The sequence below is a fragment of the Neodothiora populina genome (assembly GCF_041146345.1).
Source record: "Neodothiora populina strain CPC 39397 chromosome Unknown canker_contig_8, whole genome shotgun sequence".
Classification (NCBI taxonomy): domain Eukaryota; kingdom Fungi; phylum Ascomycota; class Dothideomycetes; order Dothideales; family Dothioraceae; genus Neodothiora; species Neodothiora populina.
Window position 1 is genome coordinate 1,926,084 of NW_027191411.1, and position 26,579 is coordinate 1,952,662.

At 52.5% G+C, this 26,579-nt stretch overlaps 7 protein-coding genes across 8 annotated transcripts; 3 read left to right on the forward strand and 4 right to left on the reverse strand.

Moving 5' to 3' along the window:
* Positions 1-296: 296 nt before the first annotated feature.
* Positions 297-1,571, forward strand: AAFC00_007103 (uncharacterized protein; the record flags this gene model as incomplete). Its single annotated transcript, XM_069347165.1, has 2 exons — positions 297-870; positions 922-1,571. The coding sequence occupies 2 exons, from the start codon at positions 297-299 to the stop codon at positions 1,569-1,571; spliced, it is 1,224 nt and encodes a 407-aa protein (XP_069200038.1).
* A 680-nt stretch (positions 1,572-2,251) lies between these two features.
* On the forward strand, positions 2,252-5,202 carry AAFC00_007104 (uncharacterized protein; the record flags this gene model as incomplete). 2 transcript variants are annotated; one of them, XM_069348390.1, is made up of 5 exons in its annotated part: positions 2,252-2,822; positions 2,878-3,677; positions 3,735-4,015; positions 4,065-4,381; positions 4,430-5,202. In XM_069348390.1, 5 exons carry the CDS (start codon positions 2,252-2,254, stop codon positions 5,200-5,202), a joined length of 2,742 nt encoding a protein of 913 aa, XP_069200039.1. The 2 variants fall into 2 exon arrangements, with proteins under 2 accessions (XP_069200039.1, XP_069200040.1); XM_069347167.1 differs by having other exon boundaries at positions 2,459-2,822.
* Positions 5,203-6,710: 1,508 nt separating this feature from the next.
* On the reverse strand, positions 6,711-7,105 carry AAFC00_007105 (uncharacterized protein; the record flags this gene model as incomplete). Its single annotated transcript, XM_069347168.1, has 2 exons — positions 6,711-6,916; positions 6,976-7,105. 2 exons carry the CDS (start codon positions 7,103-7,105, stop codon positions 6,711-6,713), a joined length of 336 nt encoding a protein of 111 aa, XP_069200041.1.
* A 4,966-nt stretch (positions 7,106-12,071) lies between these two features.
* Positions 12,072-14,057, reverse strand: AAFC00_007106 (uncharacterized protein; the record flags this gene model as incomplete). Its single annotated transcript, XM_069347169.1, has 3 exons — positions 12,072-12,326; positions 12,379-13,140; positions 13,617-14,057. The coding sequence occupies 3 exons, from the start codon at positions 14,055-14,057 to the stop codon at positions 12,072-12,074; spliced, it is 1,458 nt and encodes a 485-aa protein (XP_069200042.1).
* A 2,504-nt stretch (positions 14,058-16,561) lies between these two features.
* Positions 16,562-18,717, forward strand: AAFC00_007107 (uncharacterized protein; the record flags this gene model as incomplete). The annotated part of the gene is made up of 4 exons (XM_069347170.1): positions 16,562-16,836; positions 16,892-17,081; positions 17,131-18,596; positions 18,654-18,717. The coding sequence occupies 4 exons, from the start codon at positions 16,562-16,564 to the stop codon at positions 18,715-18,717; spliced, it is 1,995 nt and encodes a 664-aa protein (XP_069200043.1).
* A 1,119-nt stretch (positions 18,718-19,836) lies between these two features.
* AAFC00_007108 (uncharacterized protein) lies at positions 19,837-22,850 on the reverse strand (the record flags this gene model as incomplete). The annotated part of the gene is made up of 8 exons (XM_069347171.1): positions 19,837-20,742; positions 20,796-21,016; positions 21,087-21,200; positions 21,263-21,520; positions 21,579-21,662; positions 21,716-21,770; positions 21,880-22,727; positions 22,799-22,850. 8 exons carry the CDS (start codon positions 22,848-22,850, stop codon positions 19,837-19,839), a joined length of 2,538 nt encoding a protein of 845 aa, XP_069200044.1.
* A 315-nt stretch (positions 22,851-23,165) lies between these two features.
* On the reverse strand, positions 23,166-26,375 carry AAFC00_007109 (uncharacterized protein; the record flags this gene model as incomplete). The annotated part of the gene is made up of 2 exons (XM_069347172.1): positions 23,166-24,272; positions 24,357-26,375. The coding sequence occupies 2 exons, from the start codon at positions 26,373-26,375 to the stop codon at positions 23,166-23,168; spliced, it is 3,126 nt and encodes a 1,041-aa protein (XP_069200045.1).
* Positions 26,376-26,579: the final 204 nt, after the last annotated feature.

Below are 26,579 nucleotides of genomic sequence, written 5' to 3' on the forward strand. Positions count from 1 at the left end.
TTTGTGGTTGACTTACGAAGGTACTGAGCAGCACTGTGGAAACCTCGACACGCAGATTGTTGCGTTGCATCGCAAGCATAACGGAACATCTCAAACACATTTGCTGTGACACTGTAGACGCACCCCACTCTGTGTGCCACTTCCGCCATTCCAAGGACACAACTTCTGGTTGAGCATGGACCATTGAGGTTTTAGTTAACAATGGCGATGTGCCTTTGCTTCTGTTTACTTTCTTTCATTCCGCTTCGTCTTCTTGCATTCTATCACGTGAACCCGAGAAACAAAGTATAAGCAAAATGCCTGCCGCCACATCGCCTCCGCAATTCACACCCCTCAAGGACACTGTCCTGTTCAAGCCATGGAAATTGGGCTCCTTGTCATTGGAGCACCGCATTGTGCAAGCCCCCTTGACCCGTATGAGATGCTCTCAAGATGCTGAAGGAATCAATGTGCCATCAGACATGATGGTGGAGTACTACGGCCAGAGAGCTAGCAAGGGCGGCCTACAATTGACCGAGGCTACTGATATCTCTCGCTGGGCAAGTGGATATCCTGGAGTTCCTGGTCTTTTCGCCGACTCGCAGATTGCCGGATGGAAGAAGGTCACAGATGCCGTGCACGCAAAGGGTGGTTTCATTTACTGCCAGATGTGGCACACCGGCAGAGCATCCCCGAAGGGACTGCTCAACGGCCAGCAGCCAATCAGTGCAAGCGATATCCCCATCTCGGGCAAGGCTTTGGACGGCACCGAGTACGGTGATGCTCCTCCAAGGCCCATGACTGTCGAGGAGATCCACGGGGTTACCGCCGACTTCGCAAAGGCTGCTAAGCACGCACTGGAGGCAGGATTCGATGGTGTTGAGGTTCACGGTTAGTCGTTCCGATTCATTTGTTATAGAGCAGTACTAACATGAATCGAAGGTGCCAACGGCTATCTCCTCGATCAATTCCTTCACGACAACGTCAACAAGCGAACCGACGCATACGGTGGCTCCGTAGAGGGCCGCTGCCGTTTCCCTCTCGAAGTCATCAAGGCTGTCTGTGGAGCCATCGGAGCTGACAAGGTCGGCGTACGTCTATCGCCATACAACTATTTCCAAGACACCAAGGACAGTGATCCCAACGCACACTGGGCCTATATGTGCGAGCAGATCGCAGCTCTCGCCGAGAACGAGCGACCTTCATATGTTCACAGCGTAGAGCCGCGTTTCGACGAGGTCCTCGATGAGCAGGCTAAGCTCGACGCTCTATCAGCTTACAAGACTGGCGCTGGTGCAGAGGCAGAAACAACACGCAAGACTGCACACTCACTCATTCCATTACGCCGCATCCTACAAAAGGGTGGCGTGAAGTTCTTCACCGCTGGCGCTTTCAACCGGGATAATGCAGTTCCCAAACTTGAGGCTGATGACGCAGATGCCATCGTTATGGGTAGATGGTTTATCGCCAACCCCGATCTACCGAGACGTCTTGCGGAGGGACTTCCGCTCAACGCCTATGATCGTACTACCTTCTACGGAGGAAACGAGAAGGGATATACTGACTACCCGTCCTTCACTGGTTCTTCTTAGTAGCTGCATATAGATTCCCCTTAAGTTATAGCATACATTACCACAACTTTGCTCGACGTTGCCAACGACCATAGTGATCCTGTTTGTCATTTCGGAGTGTGTATTGTATGGCATGTCAAATTGACCCCCACTCTTGATAGAGAGGAGATAAGGTAGGCTTGGAGGTAATCCATACGCTTGGACCAGCAGCTTACCTTTATTATGGTACAGGCAAATAGGCTAACGTCTGCATACCTGGGGTACGGCTATACGACCAATCAGTCTACACCAGTTGGTTGGTCTGTACGTCCCGTTTTTCGGCCGCGGCAGATGTAGGAATATAATTGCTCTTTCACGATTGGTTAGGTCAAGGGAGTGGCACATGTGGGAGTCGGCAATTGGTCAACTACTTCGGATCATGGAAGGATCCTGCTAAACGGTTCGAGTGGCGGCTCCTTCTCGAGGTCCAGTTCCACGGCGTTGAGCCCCGCCAAAGATAGGCTGTCTGTTATCGCGGGAATTAATCATTGTACTCTGTGTGCAGTATGAGCCCTCAATGAGTCCAATTCGGGTTACTTTACATTGCCTCATTCAAGTCGGACATCCGCTTTGATATTTTGGATTGTTTCGTCGATGGTCATTCTCTTGCAAACGTCCACAGCTTGTGCGAACTGCGTTTCAAGTATCAACTATCTACAGAAATGGTGAAGAGAGCGAAGAAGTTCAGCTGCACATTCGAAGGCTGTGATAGAGCTTTCACTCGTCAAGAGCATCTCCAACGGCATAGCCAGAATCACTTGGGTGGCGATTATACTTGTGATCGCTGCCGCGCTCATTTCAAGCGACGTGATCTTCTTGATAGACATATCACTCGCCACTTGGAAAAGGACGCCGAAGGAAGGTCGCTGATGACGCGGAAACGCTCATGGAAGGACGCGGATGGGAATATAGTTGCTAAGAGGCCGACTCTGGAACCTGAGAAGAATGGCGCAGAAGAAAGCAATGCAAATGGGCCACACCCAATCTCTCCAGCTTCAGCACTAGTCTCGGAACCGCACCAGACGTCAGTTTCCAATGTCACTGAACCTCGCCGACCGTCTGCCGTCGACGACTCATGGACTCGACCTCAACACGATGATCTTCCTCTGAACGACACCATCAATTCCTTCCGGGAGGAAGACACATTCTGGGAGGTGCCTGCTGCAAAGGGCAACGACGATCAGATTGTCAATGAAGACGTAATCGGTGACAATGTCTTCAATCCAGATACTGGTGAGTTCATCGGCGGCATCATATTAAATCGAACCAAGGCACTGATATCAAAAAGCGAGCTCGTTCAATATGCCATTTACCACGATGAGCAACTACAACTGGTTATTCGATCTTGACCCTAACACATCTAACGCTTTCCCTATGGAGGGTCTCTACTTCGACTCGTTACCGTCTCCGAAGCCTTCAGAGACAATGCAGGCGACGAATGAGCGGTTCGATGCGGGCCATTTTGTTGAAGCTGTGATCCCTTCGGCGGATCACATGGACTCACACCCTACAGCGGACGGCCGAGTACCAGGGTTATCTCCAATGGCATCTATGCCCATCATTCAAACTACGAACAACCATCACTCTCAGTCGCCTAACGCGGAACGGTTCCCGGTCACGAGCAATGCAAGTGACTCATCTGCCTTGACTGCCACTAGATGGCAATCTTCGCATGCGGGATCCGTAACCCATGCTACTTCCGTGACGACTGCAAGTCAATCAGGAGGTAGTCCAGCGCGGATCCAGTCCAAGTCATCGCCTCAAGCGGAAATAGAGCGTCCTATGGCGCATCTCAATCAAAATGGCAGCTTTCCCACGCTCGACGCAATTGCACGCTCTCAGGTCTTGCAGCTCATTGAGACCATGAAGCCTGTGATGCCTGATGGCTCCTTCGTGACTGCAGATCACCCTCTTCTGTCATTATCTTTCTTGCAAACTTATTCTGATCTATACTTTTCTCGTTTCAACACGGCTTACCCTCTCATACACCAACCAACGTTCGATCCTTCCCGAACCGACACTCTCCTCTTGATATCCATTCTACTCCTAGGAGCCACATACTGTGAGAAGGATGCACATCAATTGGCAGTAAGTCTTGAAAATCCTCGATCACCCAACATACAATATTGTCGCTGACCAACTCAGGTATGTATTCATGATGTCCTACGGCCGCAAATCTTCGCTCATGCAAGCTTTGATGCTCGCGCGGAGTTGTGGATGTTACAGACAATCTTACTGGTAGAATGTTTCGGTAAATCTAGAGCCGGACAAAAGCAACACGACATGTCACACCTGTTTCACGGGCTACTCATCAATCTTATTCGACGTAGTGACTGTCAATCGATTCGTTTAGATGCTCCTCGTGATGGTCATAAAGACTTGGAGGATAATTGGAGGGATTGGGTCGAGGCAGAGCAGAAGAAAAGGTCCGTCAATCATGCTTACAGGGACGAAAACCCCACTGATAAACTCCAGGCTGGCCCTACTCTGCTTCATGTGGGACACTCAGCATGCTGTCTTGTTCTGTCAATCCCTTTGCATGTCAGCCTTTGAGCTACTTTCCACCTTACCATGCGATCAACAAATTTGGGAAGCGGCGTCCGCGGAGGAGTGGGCAAGGCTTCAGGAGAAGCAGAAACCATTACCACTGTTTTTGACGGTCCTCAAGTCGTATCTGTCTGCAAAGGCACCTCCAGCTGCTCGAGAACTCAACGCTCTTTCGAGAGTACTGCTTCTTCATGGCTTAATGTCGATCGCTTGGGATATGAACCGAAGAGATCAAACTTCTTTAGGTATGGGCTCGTGGCTAGATCAAAAGTCTCATAGACTAAGTCTTGCAGGTATCATGGGCAATGATCTTTTGGGGGATTGGAGACAACGAATCGCAAATGCATACGACACCTGGAAGGCCGACTTCGACGCATACACTATGTCCATCACTCAGATCCTTGCTTCACCATCTGCCAGCGCGGTGGTAACTTCTTCTGATCAACGCCGACGAGCCCGCTCTGAATTCTGGATATACACGACTGTCAATTGTGGTCTCTACCATGCCGCCCACGTGATGCTATTTTCAAACTTCCTGGACTTACAAATTTACGCGGGTGCACGACATATTCTGGGCCATCCAGTTGGCAAAGCGGACTACGCTCGCTCTCAGCGTGTAGCGAAGCGCTGGGCCACTGAGGATATATTGCATTCCTCTAAGGCGGCGTGGCATGCGGCGCAAATCATCAAGGATACAGTTATGAACCTGGAAGATTTTGACGCGGGAGGTTTATTTATTCACCCGTGGTGTTTGTATCTGGCGACGATAACCATATGGAGTTTCAATCACGCCCAGCCATTTGCGAACGACGGCTTCAATGAAGGAGAGGACGAGATGGTATGGGATGCTTCCGCCGACATGAACGCTTTGATCAGTAGTATGACTAGTGGGACGTCTGAGCAGCTTGCCAGATCAGTGGCTGCGAACAAGTCGGTACGTACGGCCGGTCTGACAGCCGTTATTGCTACGCATCTGAGCAAGGTCCGCTGGGCCATCATTCACGAGGGTATGCTGGTACTGAAAGGCCTGGTTCCATGGCGACTGATCGGAGATAACCCACGATGACTTTGATACTCGCACTCAAGCTAGAGTTACCATAATGATTACGGCAATACACGCATTCACGCAAGTATCAGATTACGGATACAGAGACCATTGATCATGTCGCTTTCCGATGTGAGGATACTCTAAACAGCCTGTGCATGTCTCAAACTTGAATACCACAGTCAGCGTTGTTTTCACACCAGCAAGTTTATGCAGTACGGCTGGGAGTGATGATCCGTCGAGTTCTACCGGTCTACGCAAGTTCACGCTGAGTAGCGACGTGGCCGAGTATCCATCTCGCCTTCCTTCCCAAGCAGGTGTCTCACACGATCTGTCAGCTCAAGCGGCGAAACACATACGAGTTTGGAAGTAGCATCCCCAGCAACAATCCCTAGCCGAGACGGTCCCCAGCATATCAAGAATCTAGCCCTTCGAGTTCGGCGTCAATTGCGAAACCACAGCGCGAGTAATCTTCGCGCTCGGAGAAAACACCGGTAGCTGCACAGACAAGTATCACTTGCCAAAGGTCAGCAAGATAGCTTCTTATGACCGATCGCAACACGAGGGATAGTGCCCAGCCTAGATCGTCGACCGAAAGCGGACAAACAAACATCGACGCAACTTTGCGGTAAAGGCTGGGCATGAATGCGCCTTTCGAGGCGACTCCGTTGTCCTATGAACACTCTGGATTAAGCGCAGCCTCGATGGGAATGCATGTCAGTCGCATGTAACCTAGATCTATGGAATGAGCGGGCGAGTCTGGGGCTCGCATAACACGTTTTCTGTACTCTGCTGCATGGCTTGTTACACAACATGTTCGTGGCTTGCCTTGGGCTACTGTTCTGCTCGGAAGCTCCGAAGTGATATCCGTCACATATGCATCGTCCCGGACGGCAAACTACTCGTTCATCACCCTGCCACCGCACGAGAAAGCGCATAATGTCAGTCACCACACAATCATACGTTGTAGGCCCCCTTGCGCTTCTGAGACTTCGATCCTCACCGTCTTAGTATCAGTGATCATTGGAGGGGATCCGCATTCACCATTACACTGCAGATTGCATCTAGCTACCCCTCAAAACACGGCGTCCATGAAGACAAGAGCACGACTGATAAGACATCCTGATCTGCGCGGCTTCATGCTCCCTTCTGCACGTTGCCTTCAGAGCCACTTCACACCTGACACTCTGCTACTGCACGACGCCGTCGCACCCGCACAGGACAACTCCATCATCTCGCTTGCTCGTGGATCTTCGGAATACCTTATCCACGATTCACAGCATATGTCGCTTGAGGCTATTGCTGCTGCGCCACCCTCCCTCCCCGCGCTTCTGCAGTCGTTGAAATTCCCATATCGGGAACGAGGCGCATGTCACCACCCCTGTCGGTGCAGGGGATCAACTACACACCATGATCCTTCCCGGGTGAGATCGGTTTCTGTCATGAAATTTTCATTATATCGTGAAGCGTTCTCTTTTAGTCTAGTATCTAGAGTCCTCGTGTCATATTGAAGTCTTCCAAAGGATGGATCATTCAGAAGTTGATTCTCGTTGCTGATTCTGAGAATACGGATCATTGATGCTGGACGAAGGGGCCAATTGCCGTTCCATCTCGTCAGTTGCGGCTTGGAGACTGATGCCGAAAATCGATGAGAGGTAAGCTGCGTAGCGTTCACGATAGGCGGCGGTGATGCGTTGAGTGCTTGTTATTGTGACCATTGGTATTGCTGGACGAACTTTCACACAGAAAAATCAGTCTGCCAGTCCAAACAGCATCTCGTAGAGCTGAACTTACCAGATTGCAGGATGGCGCTATGGTGGAGAGGCTGATCGATGGATGTGATACTCGATGATCTTGAGTCACTTGTTGTCGAAGCTCCCGGAGCGTGCGATATGGGAATAGCATAGTGCTCAGTTGAAGACATGGTCGTGGTAATGGATGGCAGTGATTGTATCTCGAGGAGTATCCTATGATTGGTGTTTTCTTTCTAGCACAAAGTAAGGTATATAGAAATCCCAATAGATCTATACCAATCTAGTGATAGCCAAACAAGTATTGCGCGTTGTCGAGCTGATATATCGCAACCCTGTTCCACTCATTATATACCTCCTCCTTACCTTCCTCTCCACAGATTGGACAACAACAATGAGCCATATACCTCCTCCGCTGTACCTCCTGCAATTCCCCTCCACACCATAATGTCGAAGCGCGTCCATTATTTCCCTCTCCCTCACATGAAACGTCGGTCTAAGAAAATCACGCAAACCAAGTGGCACATGTCAACACATCCCCTTCAAAGCGGTGTTTTTCTGTCCCACCCTATCCATCCAATGACACGAAAAGACTAGCGAAGGCAGGAAGAAAAAACGAGACAGCGCATGAGCAAGACTGCGCGATATAAACCCCACGCGCGAAATTGCGAGATAAACATACCCATCTGTCGTTTCCAAGCGGCGGTGGGAAACTCGAAATGTGAAAAGCTATTTTACCCCAGCCGGGGACCAGAAAGTCTATCTTTTTATGGGTTTGACTGACTCCAGGTTGCGTTTGCTGCACAGCCTCGATGCCTGCCTGCCTCTGTTTCCCCCGGGGTTTAATGGCTGTGATACTACCCTCGGGGAACCGATAGAGCTGCCGAGCTAGATACCATACTGTCATCGCCGGACTCGAATGTAGATATAATTTTTCGTATAGGTGGTATATGCCTCACCTGGGTATAAAAGATGGAACAGCGTATAGTAATGTAAGAACCAACTCGCCGCGACGATATGCATGTCGTCAGGAGCGACACTACTGCCACTACACACAGTCAGCTCGAAAGGAGCGAGAAGCTGCAAAACCGCGCAGACACATTCCTGCCACTGTTCGGTTCTGCTCGATCATTCCCGTTAGCGATGGGCACAAGGATGGAGACATGCAAGATATCGTCATCGCTTCGATCGCACCGTCTCGAGTCACCGACTCTCGAGTCAGTATATGAGATTGTATGCGCGAATAAGTGGATGAGTCCATATTCCCCCATCCGACACAGCCTCTTCCCCTTGCTCGTCCCCTTGCCCTTCTAATTCTCCAATCCGCATCGACGGGTTCTGAAGTCTTCCTCATGTCCCTTGCCTGCCTTCGTAACAATACTGTGATAACGTTCCCTTCCTGCCATATCCCCTCAGACAGGCAGACGATGGCAGAACAAAAGAGACCGCGACCAAGTGAGACAAGTAACGATTGCACCTCCGTGAAGATCGAAGACAAAGACAAGCTTCGAGAGAGACCCGTACGTACGCTTCACTGCGTCAAACTTCGCTAACGGTCAGGAGGCGAGGGAAGAAAAAAGCTTAGTGGTGCTTGATTTCGCTTTAGGTTAGTCCTAAGGGGTTTGTCCCTTTTTTGTTGTATAGCACTGTTGACGCACATGTTGCGTATGTCAGGGTTGAACTCTGGGTCACGAGTGCTGTTCTCTAGATATTGTAGGGTACTGATCTATGTTGGGGGAGAGTTTCCTCGCTCTAGGTATCATGGAACGACGAGGTGCATGACTGTGCTTGGGGTACTAGAGTCACGTCACGATCATAGGTGGCAAGGCACTGGAAAAGGGAGATAGATTCAATCTGCCTATGTAAACCAACGTACCGTCGACTGGCGATAGCAAGGCAAAGCAAAAAGTGATGATCGATTCAACGTATAGTAATGATTGTATCGAGTCATGAGAAAAGAAGACCACCAAAAGGGGTTAAGATATCTGCTACAAATGTCTGAACGCTAGAATCAAACAAAACAAAAAGCCGAGATGTTTGCAAGAAAGTCGACAAGATTCCTTTCTCTTTGATGCAAGTTGTGCATCTTGTGTCGTGTCACCTAAGCAGGTGTCACTTCACCTAAAACAGGAGACAACAACAGAGCCGCGTATCATATTGTCGAAATTGTTCGACGATAAGCCCTTGCTTTCCACCATGTAGATTCGATATCCTAAAAAGGCACAGCCTCTCCGTGTGTAGTGGTGATAGCAGCAATAGTAGTAGTGGTGCAGTTCAGAGACTGGGAACGAGATTCTCTGGTGGTCCAGCGTCGTCCTGAGGTGTGAAGTAACACACGAAACACTGAACTGCAAGTGCATCCGGTGCGAGTTTGGTGCCATCGGCCTCTTCAATGTAGAACCTGACTGAGCCGCTGCCGATGTACCAAACTTCATCTCGATTGACAGACATGTTGATTCGGCCATGCTGCCTGGGGTGGACTGTTTCAATACGCAGAGTGACACCTTGCGCCGTCCAGATGGGTGTCAACATGATGTTGTAAGGTGACTTTACCTCGATGTATGGACGAGAAGCGTCTGCGGGTTTACGGATCGCGAGCGTAGTTTCTGGCTTCAGCCGGCGGCCCATAACCGGAGAATCGTTATTCAGATATGTGTAGACACCAGTCTCGATGGCGGTATGTTCGTCCATCCAGTCCCAGAGAGCTTCGAACAGATATCTCGTATGTTCACAAACAACCTCTCGCCAAGCTGTGTCCACTTCCGGGGGTACTTCGAGCTCGGTGTCGTCGAGCGTCTGGCACTGTCTGGAGGCGATCCTACTTTCTTCTAGTGCTTCGCGCACAAGTGCCCTCAGATCGTCTGATGAATCTGACCCATGCCCATGCAGCCAAACGTCTCTCAGTGCTTCAAGCTCTGAGAGCCAACGAGGTGCAACATCCTCTACGGAGGACGTGGAAGCAGCAGGGGCGCCAAGACGGATCTTGTGCAATCGAGGGAAATAATCGAATCTATAGCTGCTGTTGCTCAAAGCGTCAATGATGGAGTACATGATACCGAAGAGTTTGGATGATGATGTGCTTTGGGGGATGAAGTGACAATGTGTGAGAATGACACAGAAAATTTGTCAGACCAGAGGCAGGAGCGTGATTAGGTATGAAAGAACAGAAGAGACATACGGTCACTTATAACCGCGGCCATAGTGACACCGGCCAGAATGTCATGCAAGGAGGCATAGATTGAATAGACCAGAGCAGGTCGTGTGCGAAAGGTTCGAGGTAGGACCAACTTCCCTCACCTCGCCAGGCTGCATAGAAGATGATCTATCAACGGCAAAAGATTGAGGTGTCTGTGGTCGAATATGAGTGTTGTGGAACATCGTTTAGCGACATGAAGGTCTTGTAGACTCCACCCTCTCTTGCCTGCTCATGCGTACCCTCATCCCTGCGGTGTTTGTGAAGATGCAGGGAGGCAGAAATGTCATTGACAAAGTTGGCAAAGACCGTGCACAACACTCGCGAGCCTCGATAAGCAGTAGGATCGTATGAAGACGCTCGGGAGCTGCACATGTAGTAGGACTGGCCGATTGCCGGTACCTAATCGAAGATCGACAGGTGTGACAACTGGAAGGCACTTTACGAGTCAGGACACATGCTTAAATCGATCGAAACCTCCCGCACTATTCCACATACGTTCTCAGTGGCTGAAGCTGCGCTATACGTGCGAAGTGGATGTCGATAGGGAGATTCTACGTTGCGCCTGGTCATGTCTCAGAAGTTTCGAGGTGATTATCTTTCTCGTCCGTCTCGAGTCGTAGTGGATATCATGTGAGCTCCTCGATGTCCATGGCCGAGTCTGTTTGAGCAGCGGATCAGACTTGCGCATCCAGCGGCAAAACAATGGACAACAACAACTTGGGGACGGTTCAGCAGCAAGTAAACATGTACCGCATATCCCTGCGTAAACCTGAATCTCTACATGAGAACTGGTAACACGACATAATGAACGTGTCAGTGGGCTGCCAGGCCTCTAACCAGGTCATGGTACTGTGGATTCGCGTGCAACCCTCTTCACCATTCAAGCGTTCCCACCTGCATCGAAGAGGATCTTTCAAACAACGGCCAGGGGGGATACGGTGCCTGGTTGATGGTATACAAAAACGGAATGATTCATTGATCAGGGTGGCGTGACTGGGCTAGTCAACGGGAAGGCATCACATGACTATCCGGTCTTAAGGTCAGAAATGGTAGATTCCTTTCTGTAGAGCCAATATGATTGTACAATCATCAGGCCTGTACTTGAGATTTTTATCCGTTTTCTAACGACGGTAGTGTGATGGCAACCACCAAAGGTGGATTTGGAGTGTTGTTTGACCAATATTCTCTTGATCTATTGCTTTGTGTTTTTCTCGGTTGCTACATCGATCAGTGTTGACGATATAATGTCCCAATAAGACTTGGGTGGACTTTTGTTGGTCCGGAGAGTGGTAGATGGATCAACACAGCCTGTTGCATATCACGCGTATCAGCCGCGCGAGGCGGCCGGCGGCTTCAGGCGCATGATTGTTGAGGTTCCAAATGAAGGTGATAAGAGAACCGCGTTTGTGAGGCGCATATGGAAGATGCGATGGATGGTTTCAAGAGGCGAGGTCGGGTGCTGAGGTGGCGGGTGCGCCTTCTCCACTCGTATTTGTTTACGTCTTCGATACTCTATCTCCCACAAGCGCAGCGACCTGTGCACGGCAGCCATATGCGTCGTAGCACGGCAATCATTTGCTAATCCCATCCCTGCTCTTCGATGCAAGCTGTCGAAGGTCAACATCAGAAACAACAAGTCAACTAGGCAGATAGCAAAACAATTTGTCGAGTTGCGAGATTATTTCATTCATGTTGCTTCTAAAATCTGCCAGATGACGGTCCATGCACCTCTAGCACCATCAATGACATTTTACTTGCATGCAGTGCAGCTTTCTCGTGACCAGAGATAAAAAGAAAAAAACACCCCTCCCCGCAAAGCAGCAAGTTTCAGAAAAGCGCCATGAGCCGTTAATGATATGCCCAAATAATTCCTTCCCAATGTTTGTCAACTAGTCTTTCGCCACCAGCCAGCGAAATCAAAAAGTCAATTAGAATCTACGAACTTAAGCGCTGAATTCCTTGATACCCTCGTGGTACTTGCCGGGGACAAGAGCGAGAGGGACGATGCCAGAGACGTGCATCTCGGGGCCGAAGACCTTCATGTTGAGGCCGAGCTCGACAGCGACGCTCTTGATGTTCTTGAGACCCTCCTGGTAGTTGGGGCCTGCACGACGCACCCAGATGGCAACGTTGTGCTCGATGAGCAGAGGAGCGACCTCGCGGAGAGCGCGAATGACACCCTTGAATGTAGATGCAACCTGACGAGCGTTAGACACGGAGTAGCTGCAGCTGCTGAGAAATAAAACTTACGTTGGTGAAGTTGGCAATACCGCCACCGATGAAGAGGACCTTGCCCTCGGGGTGCATGGGAGCCCTCAACATCAGGTCGAAGACAGTGCGGGCGTAGTGGAAAGTCTGGGTCTCGGTGGGTGCACCAGAGTATTCACCGTAGTTGGCAAGCTCACCGGCGAAACCAGCAGAGGCGATGGCATCGGCGTAGACGACGGAAGCACCACCACCAGCGACGAGGGTCCAGACACGGCCGGAGGCGTTGAGGATGGTCAACTTGAGAGAAGCACCGGTCTTGGCGTCCATGTCGGCAATGTAAGCCTCCTCCTTGGTCAGCTCACGACCGAAAGGAGCGGGGAACTCCATTGGTGGGCCAGCATCGATGGTGACCTTGCTGGGCGCAGCAGCAGTGATGCCGAGGGCAGTGTTGGAGCGGGCAATGGCCCACTTAACACCGCACTCGAACTCGGCGGTCTGGTCAAGCTTGGCAGCGAGATCGAGGAAGTGAACCTCTGCAGAGGTGGCGTCGGCGTTGGGGATGACAACAAGAGGGTTGATCTCGAGGTAAGTAAACTGGCAGTCGACGTAGACGGCATAGAGGCGGGAGATGAAGTCAACGAGGACATTGTGCACGCCCTGGGGGACCTTGGAGAGGAGGGTGGAAGCGATGACCTCGTTGGAGGGGTACTCGGAGAGGTCGACCGGGATCAGGAGCTTCTCGGCCTTCTCGTCGACATCACCAACGTCGACACCGCCCTCGTGAGTGAAGAGAATCCAGTCACCCTATTGGAACAAGGCATTAGCGAGGCTGGTATAGATAAAAGGGGATGGATAAGCGTGTGATGCGGCGACTAGAACGAAGCGAGGGTGATGATCAGGGAAAGCTTGTGAGATTGCAGACGGGTAGATCCGCAGCATCACGATCGGGAGAGAGTGGTCTAATGCAGGCACCGATACTTTGGTGAAGCACAAGAGGGAGGATAGTCAGGATGGAGCGTGCTTGCTGGGGGAGGAGAGGGTCAGAGTGGGTGGGTGGATCCGCCCATGTGCTCCTGCTCCATTGATCCGGCGGTAAAATAGCCGGGGTGAAGCCACCGCCTGCGCAAACGTGACTTTCACATGCAAGCAGCGCCAACACATTTGGGCCAATGCAATTTCCTCCCCTTTTCGCGTTTGCGTAATAATAATAAAAAACCCTCTCTGTTTTTTCTTTCTTTTTTCTGGTGAATGAAATCAAAAACAATATTCAAACGACTTACCTCGCGGACGGACATGATGTTGATGTAGTATTCGCAGTCTTGCGAGTGAGGAACAAAGGGCTCGACGAGGAATTGTCTGAGGTAGCCCTCGACGTGCTCAACCTTCTGCAGAGTGCCGGCGCGTGCCTCGATCCACTCTCTGGCCTCTGGCCAGGTCTTGTTCAGGGCGAGGAGACCGCTCTTGCCTCGTCTCTTGATCAGCTGATCGGGCTTTGCGACAAACTTTGAGCCAGAGACGAGCAGCCACGGGTAGGTGACCTCTGCCTGGTCGAGGACATCCTTGACCGTCTTGTCCTCGGGAAAGTGTAGAGAGGCAAGCTTGGGGGCAGGGTTGTGGGTCGACGAAGGCGGTAGAGGAGTGGGCTTGATGACTGAAGCTCGCGTGAGGTGGTAGTTCAGGATGGCTTTGCCATCGGCCTCGAGAATCGACTTTGCGGACATTTTTTACGTTCGAGATCTGGACGGAGAGAAGATGGTGAGCAAGAGAGGGGTTTGAGAAGAGTCTCGAGGCTACAGCACAGAGAGAAGGAGCAAAGTGCACGAGGTGGTGAGAAGAGAAAGGGTGCGAGTGAATGGAGAATGCAGTGCAAGGCGAGGCAAGGCTGGAATCAGAACCGATGATGGTGGTAGAGATCAAGGTGGTGTTTCGGCATGTGTCCAAATGTCTTCGGCCTCGGAGCTCAACACAACCACACGAACCGGGTGGATCATGCTGATTCCACACAATCTCCAGCAAAGCGATCAAAAAGTCCGAAGCTGCAACTCTTCGCTTCGGCACGATTCGAATGACTCTGCAGCAGGTTGCACCCAATTTTGGAACAATTCTTGGACGATTCTGGATTCGGCTGCCGAAGATGCGGGAAACGGAAGGAGCTGAAGCTTACATACCTGCGGCTGATGAAGAAGAAGAGAAACTCGTGAACCGGATGGATGGAGGAGAGAGGGAGAATAAAAAGTCCGAAGAAATAAGAGATGGAACAGTCAATGGTCAATGGAAGCAACGACGACGACGACAATAAAGTTGTAGAGGTATGGAGGGGACGACTCAAGGGCTTTGTTGCTCGGACAATTTCCTACGACAATACGCAAAAGGTGAGCTTTCCAGGATTCTCTCGGGCGGCACGAAGCTGAAGCTGAAGCTGAAGCCGAAGCCGAAGCTCTCTTTCTTGCTGAGACGTGGAATTATTGAATTATGGAGCTTGGCCTTTCCTGTCCATCAGGGCTACCGAGTGAGGTGGCTAAAGCTAAGCGCTCTACAAAAAATGGACAGAAAATGAGCCCCCTCCCCTTGCCGGAAGCACTCGAAATTGACGCTAAAGCGGGCGGGGCGGTCGTCGGGCTGTCTCTAATCTTGTTGGGTGCTAGATCGGCGTCTTGACCCAATTCACCGAGTCACTGGAATCACTGTGGCAGCAAACGGGTGAACACTGAACACGCATCACGGTGCATACACATATCGTTGGCCACCGGATGGGACTCTTGACCAGAGGTACGGTGACATCTATTGATATCTATTGACAAGCAACAGATTGTCGCTGACCCCAGTACAGTGACAAGCAGGATGCAGGATGGCTCAACACGAGCTAAGGCCTACCGTTGTGCCTTGTCGACTCGGTCGCGTGGGGTAAGCTACTGTACCGTACTGGATTGTTTACCGAACAGTGCAGTGCATTCCACTCACCGAGCTGCACTGTACAGTACCCTGGATCTTGCAACCCCACCAATCAGGACTTTATTATTGTCATTGATGGTAATAGTGTTGTCTCTGAGAAGATACAAGAGGGAAAGGTAAGGTAATTATCTGCTCAACCAAACCTGCCCAGGTAGGTAGATTATGGTGGTATCGCAATTTCAATTACAGGTAAGTAAAAAAAAAAAATGGTTCGATTTTCCAAGGCTCCCAAGCTGCATCGCAATATCCGGCAAAGGTAAGAAATGAGGAGACCCGAGCTTTTTTTTTTCCCTGTCTGTCATTCTGGCAAGCTGTCACCAGTGAGCGGCGAGCGACGAGCGGCAATCGGAGCAGAGTGGGACAGAATGAGCAAAAGTCGGACGATTTGAGGGGGTCCAGAGGGAAGGATTTGGGGTCTTTTTCGGGGTCCGGTCGCGGTGTTCTGTTCTCTTGACAAGAAGCCACAGGAACCTGAACCTAACGCTCCACAAAATGCTCGGAGCTTTTCATAGCTTTGCCTCGTCACGCTAACGCTCAACTGGGAACTCGGCGGGTACAGCTTGCATTATTTCGGACTTTGTTGAACAACACCTCGAAAGAAGGAATTACAGAAGTGTCAAGCAGAAAGAGTCGATATTATCGTTCTGTTCCATTTCAGAGCAAGCCAGCCTCGTTGTTCACCCACAAGTTCGCATTGTCCTGCTCTCTGGCCATCTGCTTTCAACACAAAGAAAGGTACAGTACCTTCCTCACCTCACCCTGCCTGCCTAACCCTGCCCAAGCCGGCCTCTCTCTCTCTATACCATTCCCGCTGTCTACTCTCTGACCCATTGTTTTTCTCACACCCCTCCCCTCTCTCTATCTTTCCCTCCCATTCCCCCTTCTGTCCCTCTATCACTGTTATATTTCCAAACAGTAAGTGTCGCGTCGCCCAGCTATATACAACTCCTCAAGCATTGCTCTTCCCCCACACACAAAAGGTTGCAGCCTTGAAAATCTCCATGTCCCAGAGAGCTCCCACAGAGCTCTTGCCGGACCTGTCACAGCTTCTATTACAGCCACGCGACTTCCCTTTTTACAGTCTACCTTATCTTAGTCACTTGATTTGAATTTCTCTCCTTTCTCGTCTCTCTTCATCATCATCATCATCATCATCATCATCGTCATCATCATCATCGTCATCAACCACACACATTTGCTGATCAATTCCATCTCCAGATTGGATTCCGCATCCGATTGAGCTGAGATATAGACGACAGCAAGACACACAAATATGCCTGCCGCCACCTCGACCTCCGCGCCCAACGGTGCCAATGGCACCCCCGTCGCCGGCCCCAACGACAACATCACCCGCTTCTCTGCTCCCAGCCGAGCACTGAGCCCGACGCCGCAGCACACTCTCTTCCACCCCAAGACGAGATGTTTCGTCTACGGTCTCCAGACCAAGGCGGTGCAGGGCATGCTCGACTTTGACTTTATCTGCAAGCGCAAGACTCCCTCGGTCGCCGGTATCATCTACACCTTTGGCGGTCAATTCGTCAGCAAAATGTGCGTATTCATGCAGAGACATACAAGAAAGAGGGACTTAACACAAACAAAACAGGTACTGGGGAACCAGCGAGACGCTCCTGCCCGTCTACCAGTCGACAGAGAAGGCCATGGCCAAGCACTCGGACGTCGACACCGTCGTCAACTTTGCTTCTTCTCGTTCCGTCTTCCAGTCGACCATGGAGCTCATGGAGTTCCCTCAGATCAAGACGATCGCCATCATCGCCGAGGGTGTCCCCGAGAGAGTGAGTCTGTCCGAAGGAAAAAGAAGCTACGAGTGCTGACTTGAGATAGCGCGCCCGCGAGATCCTCCACGTCGCCAAGAAGAAGGGCGTCACCATCATCGGTCCCGCCACGGTCGGAGGCATCAAGCCCGGCATGTTCAAGATTGGAAACACTGGAGGTATGATGGACAACATTGTCGCCTCGAAGCTCTACCGCGCCGGCTCCGTCGGCTACGTGTCCAAGTCCGGCGGCATGTCCAACGAGCTCAACAACATTGTCGAGCAGACGACCAACGGCGTCGCCGAGGGCATTGCCATTGGCGGTGACCGATACCCCGGCACGACCTTCATCGACCACATGCTCCGCTACCAGGAGGACCCCAACATCAAGATCCTCCTGCTTCTCGGAGAGGTCGGTGGTGTCGAGGAGTACCGTGTCATCGAGGCGGTCAAGGAGGGCCGCATCACCAAGCCCATTGTTGCCTGGGCCATCGGCACCGTCGCCAGCATGCTCAAGACGGAGGTGCAGTTCGGCCACGCCGGCTCCATGGCCAACTCGCAGCTCGAGACTGCCTCGGCCAAGAACAAGGCGATGAAGGAGGCTGGTTTCCACGTGCCAGACACCTTTGAGGATCTCCCCGCTGCTCTCTCCGACGTCTACCAGAAGCTCGTGGCCGACGGCACCATCAAGCCCCAGCCCGAGCCCGCCGTGCCCAAGATCCCCATCGACTACTCTTGGGCGCAGGAGCTCGGTCTCATCCGCAAGCCCGCTGCCTTCATCTCGACCATCTCCGACGACCGTGGCCAGGAGCTCCTCTACGCCGGCATGCCCATCTCCGAGGTCTTCAAGGAGAACATCGGCATCGGTGGTGTCATGTCTCTCCTGTGGTTCCGCCGCAGACTGCCCGACTTTGCCAGCAGATTCCTCGAGATGGTGCTCATGCTCACTGCCGATCACGGTCCCGCTGTGTCCGGTGCCATGAACACGATCATCACCACTCGTGCCGGCAAGGATTTGATCTCTGCTCTCGTCTCTGGTCTCTTGACCATTGGTTCTCGTTTCGGCGGTGCCCTCGACGGTGCCGCTGAGGAGTTCACCAAGGCCTACGACAAGGGTCTTTCTCCCCGTGACTTTGTCGACACGATGCGCAAGGAGAACAAGCTCATCCCCGGTATCGGTCACCGTGTCAAGTCGCGCAACAACCCCGATCTCCGTGTCTCTCTCGTCAAGGACTTTGTGCACGCAAACTTCCCCAAGACTCCTCTTCTCGACTACGCCATCGCCGTCGAGACCGTCACCACCTCGAAGAAGGACAACCTGATCCTGAACGTCGACGGTGCCGTTGCTGTTGCCTTTGTCGATCTTATGCGCAACTGCGGCGCTTTCTCCCCCGAGGAGGCCGAGGACTACCTTAAGATGGGTGTCCTCAACGGTCTGTTCGTTCTCGGCCGTTCCATTGGTCTGATTGCCCATTTCCTCGACCAGAAGAGACTCCGCACCGGTCTCTACCGTCACCCTTGGGACGACATTACCTAGTGAGTTTTTTCTGCTGTGACATTACGAATTCCCGCTGACTCTTTTTTCTCTCACAGCCTCCTTCCTTCCCTCGCCAAGGGCGCCCCCGGAAACGAGGGCCGTGTCGAGGTCCAGGTGTAAGAAAGCACATGTCGGGATTGAGAGCGGGGCACGAAAGATTTCCTTCTTCTTCTCGCGTTCGTCGTTTTACACTACTGGACAGTGGAGAAATATATTGGGGAATGGAGTTTTTACCTTTTTGTTTTGGTTGAATCTGCACAATCCGGTACTACATGGAGGCGGGGGAGCTGGAGTCACGCATGACAACGCAGATTTGTTTGGAAGTCGTTCATAAGAAGCAAAAACCAAAGCCTCTTGAAGATCATGAAACAAACAAGATAGCATTAATAGCCATCATTTTCGCCACCACTTGACTTTTGTGACGAGACGTGCGTCGAGGTGACTAGTCCTACGCGGACGGCGCCACTGCGTGGTGCCTGACTCTTCTGTTCTACAAGGCGTCGAAAGTAGGGGGATAGCAGTCCTACGCGGACAGCGCCACTGCGTGGAGCCTTTCATTCATTCGTCTCCATTCCCTCGGCCAAGTCAGCGGCTACTACTGTAGTATATCAAAAGCACCCAGGTCTCGCGTAGAGTCTTCCTTCTCTTCTGATCAGAAAGAACGGCGTTTGTCCTGGACGAACGGACAGGGTTACTGTGTCTTCGAGCCTCTACTCGTACGGTATTGGGGTCAAGGTCGGGATACATTCCTATTCTAAGAACGATCCCATCAATAAGAGAAGAAGAGTCTTGCGAAGGTCAAGGTATGGTTCAGTGTACGATAGATATGCATATTGTGATATTGACGAAATAGCGCATCTCAGACAGCAGTTAGGAGTGAAGCAGCCATGGTGGATTGGCTGATTTTCTTCGCTTCGCTTAGGGTACTTCCGTTCTCGTATGAGGATTTGATTTGAGTCAGGAGTGCTCGGAATGGTGGCTATCGAGTAGAAGAAAAGAAGGCACCACGCAGTGGGCGCCGTCCGCGTAGGATCCCATTGCTCTGATCACTTTATAAAGCCGACGAAAGAGAGGGCTCCACGCAGTGGCGCTTGTCCGCGCAGGACATGCACTACTAGATCTGTGCAGGTGTATCATCGCACGACCTTGTGGTTAAGACAGGGAATGAGACAAGTTTGCTTCTCGAATTCGTGAAGGACTAGATACCGGATCATACTTTTGTCGTTGCTATCATCATCACTACTGATACCCGTCCCCGCCGCTGCCGCCGCCGCCAACGACGGTCTCGTAGTTGAACGTGTTGTTGAACCATTCGTCGAAGTCGTGCATTTCTGATAGGTCCATTGCTTGCTCTGCTCCGTCGTCTTCTTGGATTTGTAGGTTGTTGTTGCCGCCAGGGGTCGGAAGGGGGAGGAAGTGTCCTGTCGCTGGTACGTCGTGCTGTAGATTGCTCATTATGCTGAACTCGTAAGGGGCTGATGAGTTGAGACTGTGATGTTGTTGCTGTGGTACAGGCGCGTTGACAGCTGTTGGAGAATTGAGGCCGGTGTTCGTGGACAACATCCCTTGAGACGCGAGATATTCGAAGTTATTGACCGCAAAGAAGTTCTCGACGACTCGAGGGAGATTGATGAGTTTTGTTCTGCGCTCCGCCTTGATTGCTCCTTGTCCGCCGACTGCAGTGCCGTCGTTGACGCCGTACGCGGATGCAGCAGCAGAGTCGGAAGAGTCGTTCTGCTCCCGCTCGAGAGATATGACATCTATCAACGTCACGCCTCTAGATGCCAGAACATCTTCCCTGCGTGCCAGCAATCGGTCTCGCGCTGCTTGGATTGCGGTGCGATAAGTCTCAATGTCTGCATCATCGTTCCCCTCTCCGCTAGCCTGTCCATACTGAGGAGACGCGCCGTTGTTGGTAGATGTGGCGATGCGATAGGACACCTCGAAACACAGTATCACAGCAGCTGTAATGCAGAATGCCGTATGCGTCCATATAGACAGGTCGTCCGAGGCTGCGATAGCGGCGTGTTCGCGCAGGATGGTCATGGCCGCCGCCACACATGTTTTCCTTGTGTAATTGTACGACGATGTGTTCACGGGAGACTGAAAGGCTCTGAAAAGGAAGGGTCGATGTATCATTATGATCTTATTCGAGTAAGCTCTATCCGTACAATGAGAATGGCAGAAACATAGCTTACCTTGTCAGCTGCAGTAATCGCAAGACTACGTCTTGCGATGCTAAGCCACGGCGCTCTCGACTGGTCTGTTGCATCTTCCCGAAGCATGAAAGATGGGATCTGTCTGACCATCTCGCGCATCTTCTGGTCCATACGAAGAACGTGCTCATATTGTTGTTGCAGCGGCTTTCGCTGTTTGACCGGCCCCAGGCCTTCGGCAAGTTCAGGCATGAGGAGAGCCACTATGCAGGAGATTAGCTTTCAGAGAAAGAGTGAACAAGGTTCATGCTGCAGAACACAGAAAGTACTCACGTTGAGACAGCACGCGACAGTACGACGAAACAGTCGGTATGCTCGGATCCTTGGGCACTAGATCGTCGTCGCAATTCATCGGCAGATCAGTAGAGCAATAGGGTGGTAAAATGCCTGTATCGGACGTCAACGGACCCTAGAACCAAAGAACAGAGATATATATGGGGTTTCACTACCATAAGTGTCGTTGAAAGGGATGGCAAACAAATCCTGAATGACCATCTGACACCAAACGCGCTTGCCAACCTCAAGATCTACAAGCTCGTTCCAGTGAGTCCGTCGGCTGAGTTCATTGGATTCCCTGTTGACAATCTTATGCAGACCAAGACATTGCGCCACTCGGATTGCAGCGCCAATGAGAACAGCATTGAGTTGACTGAAGCCAAGGTTGTGGGCGACTTCTGTGGATATAACGATTGATTGCACAGAATGAACTGTCGCCGTGTTAGTCCAAGAGTCTTGGATGAGAACGGAGACTGATGTAAATCTTACGAGTCACGTCGCCGAGAAAGTCTTCCGAGTACAAGACATCGATCATGTCGGTGAACAGCTTTCGCGAGGACAGCAGCCCGAGATCTGGAGAGGATGTGAGCATATGGCATGCTTGCGCCTAGATGGACAAAGCTCACCAATGCCCAGCTCATTGCTGAACTTGCGACTATTATGTGCACAGTATACAGTGCTCTGGTCCAAATGTCAGCGGTTGGACGAATGAACGGCAATCAGATGAATTGCAAAGAGTCAGATGAGAACAACAACTTGCACTGCACGACAGGATCACTAGAACACTTACGCTCAGTACAGCAAGGTACAACGCAAGCCATTGTGGATGCTCGTTGGACCAAGTGCCCCCGCTCCTCCAAAAGGCTTCACAAGTTTCCAGAAAGGCGGCAGAATGGAGGCAATTATGATGCCAAGCCAAATGCTTGAGATGAAACTCGACCAGTCTTTTCGCCACAGCAGCATCAGGCAACCCCAAGACCAAACGCTGCAGACTCCGAGATTGAGCAGTAGGAAACGAAGTGTTGCCGGTGGAGGTGAGGATGCTACTGCTGCTCGTGCTGCCGCCGCTGCGACCATTGTAGTGATGGTGGCAAGCGCATGTCCGATGAGGGTAACAGCCTCCGAAGCTTCGGCCCCATGCCATGTACTCCAGAGCAGTCAGGATGGAAGCATCTGTGTTTTTGGGCTCTGCGGACAGGACAGCGGGTGCTGCGGGTCCTGCAGGATGTGTCAATGATGGGTCTGTCTCGGACTGTTGTTGCTGCTGCTGCTGCTGGGAAGCTTGTAGAGGCAGCGGTTGAAAGTAATCAGATGAATTTGACGTCGACAACGACGACGCTGCTGCTGCTGATGAGTCTCCTCTCTGAATAGTGGAGGCAGACGGAGAACGAATGGCTTCCGTGGTGCCGAACTGCAGATATGATATGCGCTGGTCGATCCTACGCACAACCGCGGCATCCGGATTGACAGAGCCGCCTATCACGTCGTCTCGGAGAGAATGCAGAAAGGATATCTCGTCGGCGTTCTTCGCAGATAGGTTCCTCAACCGGACCGTCTCTCGAGTGCAGTCTAGCTTCAATCGTTGGCATCTGCCGCATGGTAGTTGCTTATCGCATTTGCGTTTGCGCTTGGTGCATTCTGTATGTTATGAACAATAAGATTCAGTAAGCTACTCTCAACCGCAGACGGATCTTGTCGAAGTTCAATACCCTGACATGCTTGCGGACGGCGCTGACTCAACCGATAGTTAGGCGAGTCCATCTAGAGGCATATAACAAGAAAAGACATGGTCGTAGTTGTTCAGTACTCGTCACGGCGATTAATCATGGCACAAGACGGCGCCAAGGCTGACTAAGAGTCAATGTGGAAGGTGGGGGAGGATCTCGACTGTATGCAGGTGGTTGTTGTCATGGCATGTCCACATCAACTCCCGGGAGGCCTACTAATGTATGCTATGCTATGGCCAATGTGCTAAGAACGCTATCACTAAAATAATAAGCCGCCAAATGATCCGCATCCTGACATCACTCGTCCATACGAGCGAGGTTCAGGGCTTTAAATCCAACCTAGATCTGATCAACCCTCCATCATCCTCAGCTTCTCCTGCTCATCCGGCGTCAGGGCGGCAAAGACTTGACCAAACTCCGGCCGTTGGGCCTGTGCGCGGAAGAAGTCGAGCAGATAGGCCTGAGTCTCATCGTCTTGTCTGCGTCCGACAGGTCCATCGTCTGCGGCGTATGCCATGAGCTGTTCCTTGGTCATGCCGGAACCAAGATCCAAGAATCCGCCGTCGGCTTCGTCTTCCCAGTCCCCGTTGTCACTGTCGGCATTGCCATCCTCGTCCTCTTCGGCTTCGAGTTCGGCGGCTGCTGCTGCGTCCAGCGCGTTCTGGCGTGCCGAGTTGCCCGATGCAGAGAGCAGCTCTTCGACAAGTACCTTGACAATCTTAAGGGATGCAGGGATGATTGTATAGGTGTCGGGCATCTGTTTCGCTCTGGATCTCGTCATGATCCTGCCCGAGGCGTTCGGGTTGTGTATTAATTCACCCTTGACGTGGATTTGTGAGAGTCTCGGGTCATGTAGGTTGTACAGGTTGCAGAGGGCCATGACGTTCTGCCTGATCTCGTCGTATCCGGCAAAGTTCACGCTGTTCTCGAGCCATTTGCTCAGCACGACCTGCAGACCGTTCTCGTTTCCGATGGCGAGCTGGCCGAGAAAGTCGACGACCTCGCGGGCGGAGATCAAGGACAGACGGGCAAACACCAAGATCAGAGACTGGATGAACTGTGCGGCTTCGGCCGTGGAGAGGCGCACAGCGACGGCGCCCAGGAGTTGAGTCAAGTATGGACCCAGGCGTTCTGAGCCAGCCTTCTCCACGAGCTCGGCAGCCAGCCCGCCCACTTCGGCGGCGGCATTGTCGTCGACCTGGGGGCTGAGCAGACGATCGATGATGATCAGAATGACCTCGAGCCCGGACTTGCCGTCTGCGTTGTGCCATGAGAACATCTGATCGGGGTCATGCTCGAGCATGAATTTGACAGCACTGGTGGCCGCCTTGAGCAGCTCCTCCTCGTTGGATTCGAGAAGGAGACGGGTCAGTTTGGGCATGGTGGTCACGATGAAGTTCTGAGGCAGAGGGGTGGAGCCGTATTCGGCCAAGAGAGAAAGCATCTCGGCAGCGAGCTGTGCATGCGTGTCAGTTTTTTTTTTTGTTTTTTTTTGTTTCTTTTTGTTTTGATGGGCAGGAGAGTCAGTGACAGCACTTACGTTGGTGAGATCGCTCTCTTCGGTCAGCGTGGCCAGGTCAAAGGCACCGGAGAGAGAGGGCAAGACCTTGCGACACAGTGCATCGTAGACCTCGGGACCGGTGGCGGCGAGGTTCGAAGTGACTTCCTCAAAGGTCTCGGTGATGAGCATGGCCAGCTGGAAGTTGCTCGCGCCGTGTTGGGCGACGGTGAAGAGAACGTCGAGACCCTGTCCGGTCAGGCAGATTGACGTGTCCAGCAGGATGGCGTCCCTCAACGTCTCGACAATGGCAATCATGATGTCCTCGCTCTCGTCGAGATCACTGAGGTCCTGCTGCGAGAGGTATTCCGAGATGGCGGCGATGATGGCGGGCTGCAGCGGCACAGCGGTCGAGGCTGGAGTGGCGACAAGATACGACTGCAAGGCGCGGATGCAGGAGACCTTGACCACGTCCGAAGGGTCGTTTGCGATGGCCTGCAGCGAGGTCTCCATAAAGGAGGCGGCAACGTGGAGCAGGGCATCTCCAGACGTCCTGATCAGACTGCCGGCAACGAGGAAGCCGCGGGCGCGCAGGAAGCTGTCCTCGTGCTGCATCGAGTATTTGGTGAATTGGAGAAAGGCATGGGCGGCGTCCGGGGTGATTTGCTTGTCGCCCTCCTGCATGTCGGTGAGCAGCTGATTCAGCAGATACAGCGCAGACTCCTTGGCTTTCCAGCTGCTCTCCGAGGCGAAAAGAGCGTGAGTGTGGTGCAGCAGCCCCTGCACCGCTCCCGCGTTTTGCCACTCGCCCAGCTTGACCACCAGGTCGGCGCACGCTGCTCTCGGCGTGTAGTTTGCCGTGACGCTGGACTCTTCGGCGAGAAAGATGTTGACGTCGATCTCCCAGAGGCCTTCTTCTTCGTTGGTGATCTGTGCATACGCCACGGCCAGGCGCATGACTTCGGCCAGCCAAGTGTCGGCGGTGGTGGCGTTCCGCAGCTGCTGCTCGAGTTCCTTGCGCACAGGAGGCGCGCGGAGACAGGCCTGCATGAAATCCAGCTCTTCGAGCACGAGAAAATCCAGGGTGTAGGGCAGACCGTCGGCATCCTCGAGCCGGCCCTGACGGTCTTCTTCGATGTACATGAGGTGGTATTGCGGCTTCAGCATGTTCAGCTCGTCCCAGGTGGCGGAGAAGAGCTGCGGCGTCTGAGGCGACAAGGCGGCGGGGAAGGTGGAGCGCACGCGCATGAGCACCTTGACCACCTGCAGCTTCAGGGCGACAAGACCGCGGTAGTGCTCGGCGGTGGCGGCGTCCGTCTCTCCCTCGATCGGGGCATTGGGCAGGGGCGACTTGAGGGTGGCGAGAAAGAAGGGCGACCAGGTGGCCAGAGTCTCTTCGGCAAAGGCCTTGACGGCGAGCTTGTGGTCCTCCATGACCATCTCGAGCATGTCGAAGCAGGATCGGAAGACGGAGACGGCGAGGGCGCGGAGGATGGCGGATCTCTGGTCGTTGACGGCGACGTTGTAGACGGTGAGGACCAGGTCTCGGGCGACTCTGAAAAACTGCTCTTCGCCGAAGCAGTCGTCGACGAGGTCTTGAAGTACTCTGAGCGCGCCGTGCATCTGGCTGTCGGCGCCCGTGTTGATGACGTGCAGCAGGGTGGGCAGCAGTTCAGGCCACTGGTCAGGGAAGTCGGCAGTGGCGATTTTGCTCACGACGGAACTGGCGGCAGACTTGATTTTCCTGTCCTGTCCCTCCCTCGTCGACAGCTCCAGCACCATGTGTCTGATTCTCTTTCTCTCGTCGTCATTGCGTATGCACACCTGGCCCTTGAACTCGTCTAGCGTTGGCGACCAGACCTCTTGCAGATAGCGTTTGAGGTAGAGCAGAGCCGACTGGCGGGACTGGATGGGCAGCTGTGCCTGGGCGGCGACGGAGATGAGCGCTGCGGCAAAGCCATCGTCGGTGTAGAGCTGGCGCAGCTGCAGTTCGGCCTGTTTGCGACGAGTCTCCTGTGATGCTTGTGTGTCGGCGAGGAGACGCACAATCTCCTGTTCCATCCTTGGTGATTCTGCTGTTTTTCGTTCTTGCCGCTTTTGTGGGCTTTCTCATGCAGCTGCAGCAGGAGCGACTAATCCAGGGAAGGCGCGAAGAGAAAGAGACTTTTTTCCCTTGAGACTTTCAGGCCAGCCGTGATGTGATGTGACAATTGTCCCGACAGCTCTGAGGACAAGACAGTTGCAGGTGTGATTGGTCGTGATCAC